The 17,279-nt window shown below is 42.4% G+C and overlaps 1 protein-coding gene across 6 annotated transcripts in view; it reads right to left on the bottom strand.

Moving 5' to 3' along the window:
* Positions 1-17,279, bottom strand: part of Palm2akap2 (PALM2 and AKAP2 fusion) — a 544,596-nt gene that overhangs the window by 299,090 nt on the left and 228,227 nt on the right. For all 6 annotated transcript variants that reach the window (XM_045153745.1, XM_045153748.1, XM_045153746.1 and 3 more), the window contains one exon: positions 3,792-3,872. In XM_045153745.1, coding sequence (XP_045009680.1) covers positions 3,792-3,872 — 81 coding nt within the window. The remainder of the gene's footprint in view (positions 1-3,791; positions 3,873-17,279) is intronic.

Here is a 17,279-nt window from a genome sequence, read left to right as displayed (position 1 = left end):
GGCCAGAAACTGAAGTAACTTAAGGTTTCCAACTCACTGGGACATAGCAGGTGACATTTTAGCATTTCATCCTTATCTCTTTTATTGCATTAAAGAATTTGCCCATGGGGCTAGAGAGATGGCTTAGTGGTTAAGGCACTTGCTGGTAAAGCCAAAGGACCAGGTTCAATTTCCCAGTACCCACACAAAGGTGGATGTACAAGATGGCATATGTGTCTGGAGTCCATTTTTAATCGCTAGAGGCCCTGGTGTACCATTTCTTTCTCTTCCTCTTTCTCTCTCTCTCTAATGAACAAATAAAATATTTTTTTAAAAAACGAATTTGCCCACATTCCCTGTGTACAGTAGTGAGATTTCATTCTGTGGAGTTACTGTGTACTCCTAAATACTGCAATGGGCAAGAATATTAAGCATATATACAAGTGCCAAACCACTGCCTTGTATTCCACTTATTTGCTTTGACGATAGAGCAGTGAATCTGCCTAAATAATTCATATCCCATTGCATGGCAATAAGCAACCACAGAAAAATACAGTTATGAGACTCAGCCAAAGATTATGAGAGTTACATCTTAACATGAAACCTAACTTGAATGCTCTTCCATTGTCTTTGCACTGAGAATATTTTCTTCAAAAGCAGCTGGGACTTTGTCAATTAGGGAAATACACATCAATTACTGACATATTTTCTAATATTTTCTACATTAGGGAATCCACAGTAATCACTGTGACATGTCTCCACATGGTCTAAATTTCCTGCAGTCCACAAAAATACGCGGAGAATAAGAGAGACAATGATGATGGCAACTGGCACCTGTCTAGACAAATTACCCAATAGGAACTATTTCATTCAAAGAGATCAGTGTCCTGAGAAGAGCCTGGCCTTTGGAAGCAGACAGCCTTGGCATTCAGCTCGGCACGCTGCACTTACAGTCTCTGTATCCTTGGGCAGTTACTTGATCCTATGAATTCATTTCCAGACTGTGTGCTGGAGAGGGCAGAATCTATCTGGTGGCCATTACTGAGTTTGTATTTAAAGTACCAGGCACATGCTGGGACTAAAAAAAAAAAAAAAAAAAAAAAGTTAACTATTACTAACTATGGGCAAGAGGACGACAAGGTGGTTGTGTGGCAGGGGACAGTTGGTAGCTCTCATCTGAGAAACCCATGGAGGAGGAAATATAACCTCGGGGCCATTTGCTTCCATCAAGGGGTGAGGCCACCAAGCTGGAAACAGAAGGATCCCAGGGAAGGTGACATGATTCAGTTCAGTCAACAGTTGGTAAATTTAAAATGGAATTTATTCTTTTCTATGGTGGGTGGTGATCTTATCCCCCAGTCAGGCACTCACTCTCTTCCTTATATGGAAATTAGGCAGTTGTTTTAGGGAGGATGGGCTCAGAACAGTGAGGCTGCATCACAGAAGCTTTACCTGAGCTACCCACAGTGAAGCCCAGTGAGTCTCCCTGCCTTACCACGGACCCTGCCTCCTCATATATAGAAACTGGGTACCTCCCTAAGTGGCACCAGGTACATACTGCCTCTTAAAAAATATTTATTTATTTGCTTATTTATTTATTTATTTGCATGACAGAGGAGAAAGAGAGACATGTTATGGGTGTGCCAGAGCCTCTTTGTGCATCTGCCTTTACATGGGTACTGGGCAATCTAACCTAGGCCAACGGGCTTTGCAAGCAAGTGCCTTTATCCACCGAGCTATCTCCCTAGCCCTATACCACCTTTTTTGAAGCCTTTTTCTTTTCTAGTTTTCAAGGTTAACAGTCCATCCTCATTCTGTGTACCCAAGCCTTCCTCAGAGAGAGGAAAAGACAATGCACTGGGGTCCGCTCACAAAACTACACTCACCTCCATCACTCCCCCCCCCCCCCCGTTCCAGCAAGATTGCCTAGATGAAAATGTTGGGTGGATCCTGTCTCAGAAAGAATTTATTGCCATCATTTTCACATGCTGAAGGGAAACTCACTGCTTCCTCATATACAACTCAGCCAATTTTATTATTGTTTATATTAACTGGATAGACAGACAGAAAGTAGATGGAATATGACAGGTTATGGCACCAATGGGAGAGAAGGAACTTGGTGTGTGACATATGTTCATTGCCTGACTTATGTATTCAAAGAATGCAAAGCAGGACGCTATGCTGAGAAGTTGTGTGCTCAAAGCCTCTGCACTTGTCACAAAAGTTCTCAGGCTGCAGAGATGACTTAGTGGTTAAGGCACTTGCCTGTGAAGCCTAAGAACTCCTGTTCAAATCTCCAGGTCCCACGTAAGCCAGATGCACAGACACAAGTGCTCAATGTCACACAGGTACACAAGGGGGCACACACATCTGGAGTTCATTTGTAGCAGCTGAAGGCCCTGGAGTGCCCTCTCTCTCTGCTTTCTCTCTTTCTCAAATAAAATAAGTTCTCCATTTAACCAAGAATTCACTGAGGCCTTAGTACATATTTCTCTCTTTCAATGTGGGAACTGTCTGCCCTCTGGGCCAGAGATTGCTCTGTTCAGACCTATCCTGAACAATTCACTCAGTCCAGACAGTATTTGTAAACCCTAGTCTGTAAGAACAGGATCCTGATTTTAGCCTCCATCCTCCTATGGTCATGTTGTTGGGAGGCAGTGGCAGCTCTGGAATACAGTACAGGCTCCTACACAAAAAGATCTGAAGCTCCAACATGACGCATAGAAAAAGAGACAATATTCTCAGTGCTGTGCTACGCCTCTTCCATTAGAACCCATTTCTCAGGTTCAAGTTCTCAGTGACTGATATGCACATGTTGCAGATATAGGTCATGTTGCTCTCTGAGACCACAAGGTGGTCTGCTCGTGATTTTCCCTCTGAGGATTCATTAAGCATAACTAGGCTTTCTGGAGAAGGAGCCATGCAAGCACAAAGGTCTACCTTGTTCAAGAGTCCCTTGGTCCATACCTAGCATCACCTGACAGTGAGCCCCACCTTCCCAGCCAGCTCTGAGCGAAGCGAGGCTGCACACACAAGGTCACAGCAACTTGAGACCAGCAGTATAAGGTTTTCCTTTAAAGAAAAAACCACCACCCAGTCAAAAGCAGACAGCAACTCCTAGCTGGCCCTTGAATGTGGTCATATTATGCAGAAAGCAACATTCAGCCTCCAGTGGAGTCCTTGTGACAGTAACAGAGCTGTTCTGTGGCCATAATCAATTACAGAGCCTTAAGTGCATTAGGTCTTAAAGAAAAAAAAATAACACTCCCTCTTTTTAATCAGGTGAACGGAGACTCCAGTGAAATCATTTGAAAGCCATCTTTGACCAACTGTTTGTTCTAACAGAACACTCCCCACATTGCAAAGTACAAATAAAAGAAACAATCTGAAATGCAGTGTTGCTCTTTGATCAGATCATGCTGTTTTATCTCCCTTCCTCCCTCATTACGACAGCAATTATTTTTCATGTTTAAAAAGTACATTATGTGAAGTGTAGCTTTTAGAGCCTCTGAAAAAATGCACAGGAGGGAGAGAGCAAGCCCCGGACTGTGTGGAGTATTCTCATCCCATTTCTATATATAACCACCACAATACACATGCACACTGTAATCTCATGCTTACAGCAATCAGGATGCCTGAATCTGAGAAATTCACAAGGAAAGCCAAGAGATGCTTTCCCGGTTGAATGAAAAAGGCTGGTTCAGCAGGCACAGCGCCTCCACGGCAGGGCAGGCTCCGGCCGGCCGGCTCTCGGAAGGAAGTGTGATCTGCATGGCTAATCGTGACCTGGGCTCGTGGAATCCGCTGCTTACCTTGGAATACTGCAGCAGCAGCACCTGCCCGTCGAGCTGTTGTCTCTTGCCTTCTATTTCTGTCTGCCGCTTTCTTTTTTCCTTGAAAATCAAGGGGGAGAGAGAGAGAAAGAGAGAGAGAGGCTGTCAGAGTGGGTGGGTGTTGGCTCCAGGAATCTGAAGGCAGGGAGCAGGAGAAGAAGTGGCACACATCTGTGCAGACACTTCCAGAGACGCTGGCCACAAGCACAGCGTCACCTGCCCCGCCGTGGCTGGGTGTACTGCAAGCAGCAGCTATCTCTGAACGTGTCTGCGGTGGGCTCGATGTGTGGGAGAAATCCTCCTCACTCTGCTAGGCTGCCACAATTTAATCCACACACACAACACACACACACACACACACACACACAGAGAGAGAGAGAGAGAGAGAGAGAGAGAGAGAGAGAGAGAGAGAGCGCTCTGGGCTGTGCAATGTTAATTTAGAAACAAAGAATAAAAATGTCACAATCCAAAAGACAGAGCTTGTTACAAATTGCAGAGAAGAGAATAAAACCGTGGGGGAATTCTAGGGTTAGAGTCTTTGCATCAAAATCAGATATGTAAATAACATGATGTAATTTCAAATGTGGTAGGGCAAAATCATCCAGTTGAACACACCAAAGATGCAAATGAGGGGGCGGTCCTTGCTTAACTAAGCCCCAGGGGAAGCATTTCATAGGGGTGGGACTCAAAGAGATTATGGTAAATAAGATGTCTGGATCTAAATGCCAGACCTACTCTTTGCTCCCTGTGTTTCTTCTGGTAAGTTCTTTAGCCTCTCTATGCTTTAGTTATCTTCCAGTTATAAATTGTACCCAAACTATATGGCTGGAATGTGCATTCAGGGTGATTTCATATATGTATGTGTGTGTGTGTCTATATATGTATGTATGTATGTGTATGTGTGTGTGTATGTGTATGTGTATATATATATACACACATATATATATATATATACACACATACACACACACATACACATACATACATACATATACACATGTAGTCTCCTAGAACTGTTTGGCCTACAGTAAACATTCAACTTTTTGAAAATATTTATTTTTATTTATTTATTTATTAGAGAAAGAGAGAATGGGTGCATCAGGGCCTCTGGCCACTGCAAACGAACCCCAGATGAATGTGCCACCTTGTCTTCTGGCTTATGTGGGATCTGGAGAATTGAACCTGGGTCCTTAGGCTTCACAGGCATGCACCTTAACTGCTAAGCCATCTCTCCAGTCCTAATTTTTTTTTTTTATTAAAGTAGAATCTTTGTATGGACACACCATGTATTGGTGCCATCATTTCCCTCCTCCCTGTCCCCATTCTGCTGAGGGCCCTCCTCAGTGGGATTGCTGGTACTCCCCCTGGGGGTATGGGTTATGAGATGTGAGAGCAATAATTATTGCTGTTTGTTACTATTCGTTTTGGCATACATTTATTTCAAGACATATTCACTCAGAATCCTGAGTGTCACTAGACTATAATATCTAAGTCAGGGATAGAATGCCACAGTTAGCCACAAATATTGTAAGACTTTAAGAAAGGATTCTAAGTAATTGTCCATGACAAATTCTATAGAATCTTGCAGTATGTTCAAAGTTATACCACCCATGACAGCAGACCGCGTGGGGAGAGACTACCTATGCAGAATACCACAGATGTTTCATAAGACAAGAACCTCCATTCAGGTCCTGGTATTTCTCCAGATCACATCATTCATTCCCTTATCAATAGATTCAGGTTTCCTCCATTTAAGTCCAGAACAAGATACAGTATGTAATGGTTACAAGGTGCTGATGAGTAAATACATGTGCTGGAACTACATGCCCTATCTTTTTAAACCTTTCCCAGGTTTTCCCACCTTGTGCCTTCACCTCTGCAAAGTTCTTACTCCAGAGCTGACCATCATATCAATGAACCAATCTCTGAGCAGAAGACATGTCTCCAGATGGACCCTACCTAACCCAGCAATAGACTCGTGATGGTCACTATAAACTTACATACTCAGCATGGATGGAGCTTCCAAGCTGTTTCTATGAGAGCAGGTGAGTTATGGGTGGGTACAGATCAATGGGCAGGCCAGAGTAATATTTTCCTGCCTAAAACTCAGAACCTGTCTCCTGCCTATAATGCAAAGGTTAAGCCCCTTAGCATGGCCAAGGAGCCTCCTGCCTGTCTCACAGCTTCAACCCTCCTCATATTCTCCAAACTTAACAATACCCTGTAGCCTCTTTACCTATGAGGCTGGCACACGACTGCCTGGTTTTTCTTCTTCTGCTTCTCTAACAAAAATGGAGGTCTCATTTTCATTAACAAGGAGGGTCTAATGGGAGGGGGTAGATCACAGATGAGCCTAAATAATGGTACCAAACTGCCTGTATTCGCTGAAAAGAAAACTAATAAATTAAATTAAAAAAAAAAAGAAACGTACGTCAATGTCAAAAAAAAAGAAAAGCCAAAATAAAAATAAAAATAAAGCACTAAAAAAAAAAAAAAAATGGAGGTCTCTTACCACTTCGTTTGACAAAAATCTATCATCTCTGACAGCACAGCTAAAATATCCATGAAGCTGTAGTGCCAGCTGTCGATTTTGATCTTCTCTGTCTTCCTTCCTTTGAGCAGCATATCTACCTTCACTGCCAAGGGCTCTGATGAGAATGCCAGTCATGGTTCATCTTTGCCCCAAGATTTACACATGATTCAGTTCGGACCAATCATACTACCTTACCTCTTTGCAATAGTGACTGATCTAATAGGTGAGCTAAGTAGAACCAAAAGACATTTCTAGAGACAAGACACATAAATACTAAGAAAAAAAGGAATAAATGCTTCTTTTCTCCAAGGGTTAAGATAAAATGAGGGAATGTATGTCTGAGTAGTTAATACCCCAAGCCACATGGAAGAAAGGCATCTAAGTTGGAAAATATGAGGTCAACACAGAAAGACAGTGAACAACAGAGAAAACAGGATCATTGTGCACTGAGTCCCAGTTCTAGTCAGGCATGAAACTGGAGCCATCCTTGGATTCCTCAATTACCAACACTGCCATGTCTTCACTTGGCTTAAGCCAGTTTGATTGATATTTATGTCACTTACAACTCACAGGGCATTCCCAAATACTGAGTGTTGTCTACTCCCTTGTAGATCTCATCACTCCCTCCTTTCTCCCTCTTTTCCATAGGTGGAGGATTTATTTTCTTTATAGACAGGGTCTCTTTATGTAATCAGGTTAGCCTTAAACTCATGATCCAGAGATGTAAGCTTGTCTACATTAGTTTATTTAGCACTTTATTCATACATCTTCTCCCTTTACCAAACTATGGGCTTCTAGAAGGCGAGGACATCAGCTAATATATCTGAAGCCTAAGGCAGCCAGTGCCTGTTGAGTTCACGTCATAGATTCCTACTGAGTGTCTCTGAATGAAGGAGCTATCCTCTCTCTCTGTACTGGGGGTGTCTCCGTATCTCCGTATCTGTCATTCAAATGCACTGTGAGCGTGCATTCTGAGCAGTGCAGCAAGTATTCATTGAATGCACATGTATTCTGATGATGAAGACATCAGCCCATTTGAATCACCGTTGCTATGAAGATTTTTAAAAGAGTAGATAAATCTAATTTGGGAGAAAAATACCATGGAAAGGCTGGGAAAGGAGAAATTCCAGGGGAAAGCATGATATCAACTGATGGGCAGGAGGCTATATGCCCCAAGAGACATGTGGATGAAGTAACCTCAATCCATCAGGAAGATTTCCAGATCCCTTATTACCTGGGAGATCTTGCAACCCATTCTCATTCTCCTATTTTCTGTAATATATATATATATATAGTAACTTATATGTATTTTCTGGAAGTATTACAACATTATAAATCCTGTAAACTCTCAGCATTATAAGGAGCACCTACGGAGAGTGGAGCACACAGTGGTGGCCAGGAAGTACAATGGGAAGATGAGGATCACAAGGCATTAGGGAAGCCTGTCTCCACCTTTGTGCAACTTGAGACTCCTGTTGCCTGCACTACTCCCTGGACTCTGGGAAATACCAGGCAGTTGGTAGCTGGGGGCACAGGAGCTATAAGAAGCAAAGCTATGCATTTCCTGCCCTGAAGCACCTTTGTGATTTGTGCTGACACCCAGCATCCTAGGGCCTTGCCATGGGAAGAAACCAAAAGACATACCCAAGGTAGGATTGCCATCCAGAGATCTCAGAATTTATATAAGAGAAAAAGACACAAATGGTAAAAGAAACATGTAGATGGCCAAAAAAATCCCCAACAATGTTTCTTCCTTCTATTGCTATTTAAGGAGAATTATGCTTTGAGTCCACCCATAGTAGGCTAAGAGGATTCTGTGCCCCGCCCCCACACATCTATGTGACTTGCTGTCAGCTGGTTCCTAAGCTTCTGCAATGCAGAAGAGAGAAAGAGGGTACAGTACTGGAAATGGAAAGAAATAGTTTTAAATAGCTTACCGTTGAAATGGGGTGGGTGGGATACTACATCAAAGAGAAAAAAAAGAATGAAAAAGTAAAGGATGGAAAGGGCTTGACAGTTGTTTGACTCTCATATAAGTACCGCGTGCTAACCAATTGTGCCGATGGAGCTCTGGGTTCTTTGACTCTTAAAGAAATGGGAACATGGCTCAGTGATAGAGCACTAGCTTAGACTGCTTGAGGCCCTAGGATCAATCCCCAATACCACAAAAAGTATAAATTGAAGGAGCTGAAATATTAAGGTTAAAGATCAGAGAGAGAGAGAGAGAATCTGAAAATACTGCCTTGTGGTCGATGAAATATATCTGCGTTGGTGCTCCCCAAGGAGTCCAGTGAGGACACTAGAATTAATTTGCCAACTAGATTGTATTTCTCTGTGACTTGGCTCTTTAACTTGATTGCCAGGGTGCCAAGATTTTATATAGGTTACACTAAGACATGAAATGACATTTGAGAATTAAATTATTGAGAATCAACTTGCAAATGGGGACCAGAGGAGCCTTATCCATTAAGGAATCAGAACATCATCCCAGTCATGGTTGGATTATAATTACATGTTTAATGCTGCAATGGAGTCGATGCTATTTATATACCTGAGGATAAGAAAGGAGGGTGGGCAACCAAAAACTGAGAACCAAGGCAATCAAGCATAAAATAATCAAAGAGGTGCCCATTCAGGTTTGCCCAACTGTCTGTCCAATTAACCATGAAGGCTGAGTTTGCTTGGCAGTCCTATCCATATTCAAGATCAGGTAGCTCATCCCATTGCTATTAGATAGTAACACACACTCACTAACTCTAATGTCAAGGCCAGCAGTCATGGTCCTGATCATATCCAGGCTTCCCCACTAGTTAGCTAAATAGAGAGGTGTCACGTGCTAGGTCCCTGTGATATGTCCACCCACTGTGAAATGAGGCAGCCAGTGCTTGCATATGCAGGCAAGCACACTGAAAGCTAAATCAGCATATCATTTTTTGATCCTATGAAACTAAGAAATAGAATCTGGAAGGAGTTTAGTCACCTAAAAAAAAAGGTTTGGTCAGAAGAGCAAGTAAAGTAGATTTCCTATCGTCACAACCACTGCCTTGCTATGCGCCCATTCTACATACTGAATCTTCATGTGATGTGGAAAATTCTACAACTTCATTCACTTCCTGTGGTTTAGTTTTGATTAGTACTTCCATTTTCATGACCTCTCTCTTTTAAAATGTTTTTGTTTGTTTGTGAACAGAGAGAGACAGAGAGAGAGAAGGAGAGAGAGTGGGGGACAGAATGAGAGAATGAATGAGAATGGGCACACCAGACCTCTAGCCACTGCAAGCGAACCCCAGATATATGTGCCACTTTATGAATCTAGCTTTACATGGGTACCGGGGAATCAAACCTGGGTTGTTAGGTTTTGCAAGCAAGTGCCTTAACCACTGAGCCATTTCAACAGCCTCTGTGTAACTTCTCTTTTATGTAACTGATTCTAATCTTGAGTTTGTTATCTATGGTAAATCAAGGAACTGTTTGCTTTGTTTTGTTTATTACAGGAGCCATTAGGCCAAGAGAAGACTCTTGAAGAGACAAAGACATTGACTGATTTAAACTTTAAAAATGTTTTTTGAAAGGACAATCTTATTATCATGTAGGTTGAGGTTTCTTGTTGTTGTTTGTTTGTTTGAGCCAAGGTCTCACTCTAGCCCAGGCTTACCTGGAACTCACTCAGTAGCTCCAGGCTGGCTTTGAATTTATGGTGATCCGCTTACCTCAGCCTGCTGGATTAAAGGCATGTGCCACCACCCCTGACTTGAAAATATCATATAGGGATTAGATGTAATTTTGTGAATTACAACAAACAGTTAATATAGGTAGCTTGTTAATATAGAGTTAAATCCCCAGCAGTGCAAAGTTTCAGTTAAAGATCTTTTGTAGACACTCTACAGTCCATGTGGATCATGTCTTAAGTCTACCTCTCAGAGGTACTCTTTAAATAAAATAGGTTTCCTATCGTCACAACTGCTCCCTTGCTATGCGCCCATTCTACCTACTGCATCTTCTTGTGATGTGGAAAATTCTGCAGCTTCATTCATTCATTTCCTGGACTTTGGTCTTTGTGATTCTAACATCAAATTCTTTGCTAGAAATGCTTTATTCTCCTCTAAAAAACAGGAATGAGCATGGTCTAATGTAACTGATGAGAAGATAAAACCTGCTTCATGGTATCACATTTATAAGCACTTTGTGGTGAAAAAAAAAATCAAGCGTTTTCTGCACAATATAGAATGGCAGAGAACTCTGAAGATGTCTCAAGAAATAGCAACTCCCGTAGAATGCAATCCAACATGCTCCATGAAGCCACTGTGAACACTTTAGTCAGAGTCAACAGACCCAATGACAGGTGGATGCTCTACCACTAACCAAGTGACTTGGTGGAACCCCTTGTTGTTTCTGGGCCTTGGATTCCCCCTGTGAACAATGAGTAAATAGCACCCGCTCAGATACAAGGTTCCTCCCATCTCTGACACTTCCTAAGGTTAAGGAGAAGACAACTTCACATGTTCTAATGGTCCAGATGCCCTACTGCCCCTACGGTGTTCCTATGCAATTGACCAAAAGTTACATAATGCTTCCTGTGCCAGCCAGTGCCTGTGTGATCTCTGTATATGTACAAATGTTAGCAGTGTATATCTTCACAACACCCGATGGGTTAAACTCTATCTTCATTTAAAAGAGGAGAAACTGAGGCACAAGGAGATTAATGAAACAGGGTCACATGGCTAGAATAAAGCAGGATTGAAACCCCATAGGAAATATGGAAACAGAAATGTCTTAGGGCGCTAATGCAGGGCTGAAATTAGGTACCATAGAAACAGAGCCAGGAGCAAACTGGCAGAGTACAGGAGCTCAATAAGTAAAGGGCCTTCCATAGGGCTAGAAAGATGGCTCAGTGGTAATGTGTTTCTTGCATAAGAAGGGGGGCCCAAGGGAAGCTGAGACCGCCAGAGTCTGAATTTCCAGATCCCACAGAAACAGGTGGGTATAGCCATGCATGCCTGTAACCTCAGTTACGCTCAGGGAAGCAGAGACCCGAGACTTAAAGTCCTGCAAGCTCTGGAATGAGAAAAGAGACAGGCTCAAAACAAAGACCAGGTGGAAGAGTGATGGAGTCGGACAGCAAGTACTCCACTCTGGCCATCGTAGGCAAGCACTCCCCACCACTTGGCCACCAATACAGGGCACCATACCACACCTTCTCCACACACACACACACACACACACACACACACACAAAAAAAAAATAAAATAAAATAAAGGAGCTCCCTTTGTACTCAATGCAGTAAATTTGGCTTAGGACTTTTGAGGGAAATTATAATTTATTCATGAAACAAATTTCAGTTGTGCTTGGACCTAGGGATAACAATGAAAACAGTGGTAGACACCATAATGATAACAGGACCTTCTTCCATTTCGGAGGCTTTTACAGCCACATATTCAATGAACTGAGAATTGAGCAGATTTTGGAAAAATCATTTTTGAATGTATAAACTGTATTGAATGCACACAGCCATTTTTTCTCATCATTATTCCCTAGATAGTGTACTGTAACAACCCCTTACATAGCATTTACATTGTCTTAGGCACCACATGTAATTTAGAGATGACTTAGAGCATACAGATGGGATATGTGTAGGCATATGCAAATAGTGCACCCTTTTATATATAAGGGCCTACTGAGCATGTGAGGATTTTGGTATCCACGGAGATTCTAGAACCAATCCTCCTGGGATACCAAAGGACAGCAGTAATAATAGCACAACTAAACTTATCAAGTGTCAAGAAAGCATTATTCTAAGAACTTCCCATTGGTTTTTCATCTGATCTCAGAACATTCTGACTCATGCCCCTTTACTGTCCTCGGTTTTATTGTTTTGAGTGGGTTTGTAAAGTACTCGAGGTCATCGAAGATAAGAAGGAACCAAATGTGTTGACTTGTATTTCTGACCACTTTCCTGTGAGCAGAGCTGACTTGTACACAACCACTCACCGGCGTTTAGCTCACCGAGTGAAGTCCACATTTACCTTTTCTTTACCTTTACGTTCACATGCCAAACACCTTCCAGAGCCAGTGAGATGTTGAAAATGCAAGACATTTGGATGTCAAGTCCCCCCAGCCCTTGACAAAGGAGGCCCTCTTAAAAAATTGTAAGCATTTCCCAATTTCAAACAAAACTAGGCCAAAGCTGTGTTGGAACCTTGAGCAATGCCTGGTGAATCACTACATATTCATTTCCTTTAATCCCTGCAGGAAACACTTTCAGGAGACTGGCTGATCTAATAAAGAGAGCAATGCAAAATTTTGCTCTCCCTTTTGAGTGTTTCTCTTGGAAGGTGGGTGGGGGGTAGCTACAGACATCACAGTGGCTGTCAGTTTTACCATCAATAGGGGAGTCTCTAAATCTGGAGTCCCTGGATAGCAGAGAACAGCTCCTGAAAGTTAGATGCCAGGAAGAGGAAGGGGCAGAGAACACTGCTAAGCTGGTGGCCCTGCCTTGGGAACATGAGCAAGGCGTACAAGACCCAGGGCAGGAAGCGGGTGGGTGGTGCACAGATCTTCAACCAGCATCATGGCCATGGGCTCCTGTGTGGCGGCAGGCGTTCAGGCCTTGGAACGGTAGGGAGGTTGGGGTGCACTTAAACATAGCTTTCATGACAGGATGTGCCGCATGAAATAGTGTGCACAAAAGCAGAAAGAGAACAAGTGCGTCTGGCTGCTGCATATCTAGAGCACAACAAAGGCGAATCACAGACACCAGGAGGAGGCCGCAGGCAGGAGCTCCCTTCTGCACCTGACCTCAGCCAAAAGGCCGCAAAGTGGCCGGTCGTGAGCATCTCGTCTCATCTTTCCCAGCCATGTGTCTGTACAGTCCTCAGAAGCTAATGTCTGATGACTATTTCTGATGTACAATCAGTTTTTCTTCTTGCATGTGTATGTGTATGGTCTACATGCATGTTTGCATCCATGTTCATATGTGCATGGGCACACTTTGTGTCCACATGTGTGTATGGGTATGTGTGGAGGCCAGAGATTGAAATCAAGTGCCTTCCTCTATTCCTTCTCCACCTTATTATTATTGCTTTTTTTTTTTTTTTTTTTTTTTTTTTGGTTTTTCAAGGTAGGGTCTTACTCTAGCCCAGGCTGACCTGGAATTCACTATGTAGTCTCAGGGTGGCCTTGAACTCATGGCAATCCTCCTACCTCTGCCTCCTGAGTGCTGGGATTAAAGGCATGCACCACCATGCCTGGCTTATTGGTTTTTGAAACAAGGCCTCTCAGTGAACTGGGAACTTACCAATTTGGCTAAACCAGCAAGCCCCAGGAATCCCTGTCTCCACCTTCTCAGCCCTGGGATCACAGACACGCACCATGGCTCGTGGCACTGGCCTTTCATGTGGTACTAGGGATCTGAATTCAGGTCTTCATGCTTGCATGGCAAGCCTTTTATCCACTGAGCCATCTCCACAGCCCTTTATCCAGTTTTGTAAACATAGAAAAGTATTAATAAGGAAATAAGCATGGTGGTGCACGCCTATGATTCCAATGCTGGGGAGGTGGGCAGAGGAGACCCCCAGCACTTGCTGGATAGCTTCTCTCTTCAAACTGATGAGCTCTAGGTTCAGTGACTATCTAAAAAAAACAAACAAACAAAAATAAGGTGCAGAGTGATATAGGAAGACAATAGAGGAAGACACCCAACATCAACCTCTGGCCTCTACATGTATGTACACACATGTCCCCCTGCATACATACAAATATACATACACACTTGTTCACACACCCTCCACACAGAATAAATACAACAAGCATACATGGTAAAATAGTCACACAATGTGTACAAAAAAATAAAAAGAATAGGCTGAAGAGATGGCTTAGTTGTTAAGCGCTTGCCTGTGAAGACTAAGGACCCCGGTTCTAGGCTCAATTCCCCAGGACCCACGTAAGCCAGATGCACAAGGGGGCGCACATGCATCTAGAGTTCGTTTGCAGTGGCTGGAGGTCCTGGCATGCCCATTCTCTCTCTCTTTCTCTCTCTCTCCCTCTCAAATAAATAAATAAATAAAAAGAATAGTTGAATTTCCATCACACCACTCCCATTTGCTTTGTTTCTTTAGGCAACAACTCCTATTAGTTCAGTGTTTTCTACTAAGAAAGCAGCGAGTATCCCAACATGCTACATGATTGGCGGGTCTATGCAGTTAACATGCCATACCTGCTTGGTGCGTTAGTGACGCATCTTGGGGGTCCATGTCAGTGTGCGGATGGGGTTATAAATAAGAGTCATTCCTTGTAACTCTGGCCAGGCAGCTCACAGATGCAGCTTCATTTACCTTACCAGCTAGCTGCCAATTGAATGTTTAAGAAGACCCTGTGTTTTGTTTGTTACTACAAACAGGGGGCACTGAATCTTCCTCTACATGCATCTTAGTTGGTGTTCCACGGGTTATCCACGAGGCAAATTTCAAACAGTACTACTGTTAAGTCAGTCAATTTGAACATTTAGACTTTAATAGGGACAAATTGCTCTCCACAATAAATGACATAACTCTAAGCAGGACATAAAATGCAACCAACTAACAAGTTTTGACAGTTTTCCAGCTTGTTAGGCCCACATATTTAGGTCCCGAGGGGATTTTAAATGAAAGGAAGTGTCTACTCTTTTGTTAATAACTGCAATAGTCTCAAAACATATTTGGTAACTTGTCCTTATCTACTATTACTTTGTCTTTTCAGATTACAAAGACACGTTTTTAGGTTAAAAAAGATGATGAGCTGGGCATGATAGTACACGCCTGTAATCTTGGCACTGGGGAAACTGACACACAAGGGTCATGAGTTCAAGGACAGCCTGGGCTACACAGCGAGGCCCTATTGAAACAAAGACAAAAATTGACCTGCTACCTTGTGACCAGAAGTCCAGGGTGACTCTGATAATTTCCCAGAGAACTCAAGTCTATACCTCTCTGCCCATTAATGTTGGAATAACCACACAGACAAATCGTGCCCACCGACTCCAATAAAAGACACTCTCTTCTGTGGCCGCTGTCCTCCATGGTCTGAAAGAACATTTTTTCAATCCACTAAAATAATTTCAAGATGGGCTCAGGCATTTTAAAAAGTGAAAATAATAAGAAAACAGAGTGACTATATGACTTTATGGTGGGAAGGAATACTTCAAAGGTCATAAAAAACTCTAAATGTGAAGTTAGCCAACTTTTTATGGGAAATTTAGAACTTTGGTCTTTGTAGTACCAACAAAACAGTAACTGAGAGGCAAGGGCTCACTGAAGAAATATCTGCAGTATATGTCAAAGGGCCAAGACCTTCAGTAAACACAAAGAGCTCTATAAACCAATATGATATATGTAGAAACTAAGAGTTCTTCAGTGTAGGAAAAAGAGCAAAATATAGGGGAAATGCTCAAATATATATATATGTGTGTGTGTGTGTATATATATATACATACACACACACACACACACACACACACACACACACACACACACACATATATATATATGTTCTCTCTGCCTCTCTCTCAAATATATATATATATATATATTCTCTCTGTGGCTCTCTCTCAAATATAGATGATAGATAGATAGAGAGAGAGAGAGAGAGAGGAATGGGTGCATCAGGGCCTCTAGCCACTGCAAACAAACTCCAGATGCATGTGTCACTTTGTGCATCTGGTTTACATGGGTACTGGGGAATCAAACCTGGGTCTTTAGGCTTTACAGGCAAGCACCTTAATTGCTAAGCCATCTCTCCAGCCCTCGACATTTTTAATAGATAGAGAAATGCAAAGTAAATGTTAAGATGCCATTTTCCACTTATGAAACAAACACTCTCTTTAGGATCAACGTGAGGAAAATGGACCCTCTCTTTAATCTCTGGCAGAATCATAACTAGCAATGGCCTTTCTGGAAGGGTATTTCACAAGTTTCCACTGATTTTATCCTAAAGAATTTCTTCCAAGAAAATTTTCTTTGATATACTTGATGAATTATATGAAAAGAAATATTTAACACAAGGATATATGCAAGATAAAAACATTTTAACAGCAAGCAGTTAAATAAAGTGATATATATCATGACTTCCTTTCCCATTTGGAATCAAATCAAGTCAAACTTTTAAGGATCCAAGAGACTGTCTCCTCACAGTTCATCTTGTCCCTCTCTCCTTCTCCTCATTCTCTACCCCAGTCACAGTAGCCTAACAATATCATCGATGAGGGAAGGGAACATGGGACCCACCTTCATCTCCCAGAGTAGCTAATGGAAGGTAGTGGTTGCTGGAAAAGGGGAGCCAAGTTCATCACTGGTGTAGCCTCTGCTAAGTTTCCCATTCCACAGTAAATAACCTACCTATGATCAGGCAAATAACTCTGATTCAATCCAATGGAGTTTTAGAAAAGGCATGAAAGTTAAGTGGGGATAAATCGGGACAAAGCAGAGTATTAATGGGAGGAGAGGGGATAAAAGAGGGTGACTGGGGGAATTAAGGTCAAGATACATTATATACGTGTATGAAAGTGACAGGATCAAGGGTCTTTCTTCAGCGATTCTCAGACCCTTACAGAAAGTATTAAAAAGGGGAAACATAAATAAATAATTTTATAAAAATGTAATTACTTGTTTCTACTCTAGGGTCCAGGTATTGTTATTTCTTCTACCTGAAATGCTTTGCCCTTGACTGTCATGTGACTGGCATCGGGGCACCTCCCCAGAGATGCCTTTCTTAGGAGCTCACTTTAATTTCCTTCCCCTTTACTCTGTCTATCTCCATACATGTCCGTCTTGTTTTCTTCAGAGATCTCACCACCCCCAGAAATTTTCTTCTCCCCTGTCCTCCTCTTTCCTCATCTGTCTCCATCAGTCAAACGCGCCGTCCACGAAAGACCATGGCTCTCTGTCGGCTTTGGTGTCTCGCT

Source organism: Jaculus jaculus, chromosome 1, assembly GCF_020740685.1.
Source record: "Jaculus jaculus isolate mJacJac1 chromosome 1, mJacJac1.mat.Y.cur, whole genome shotgun sequence".
Classification (NCBI taxonomy): Eukaryota; Metazoa; Chordata; class Mammalia; order Rodentia; family Dipodidae; genus Jaculus; species Jaculus jaculus.
The sequence above is the reverse complement of the archived record's forward strand: the minus strand, read 5'-3'. Positions and strand labels throughout refer to the sequence as shown.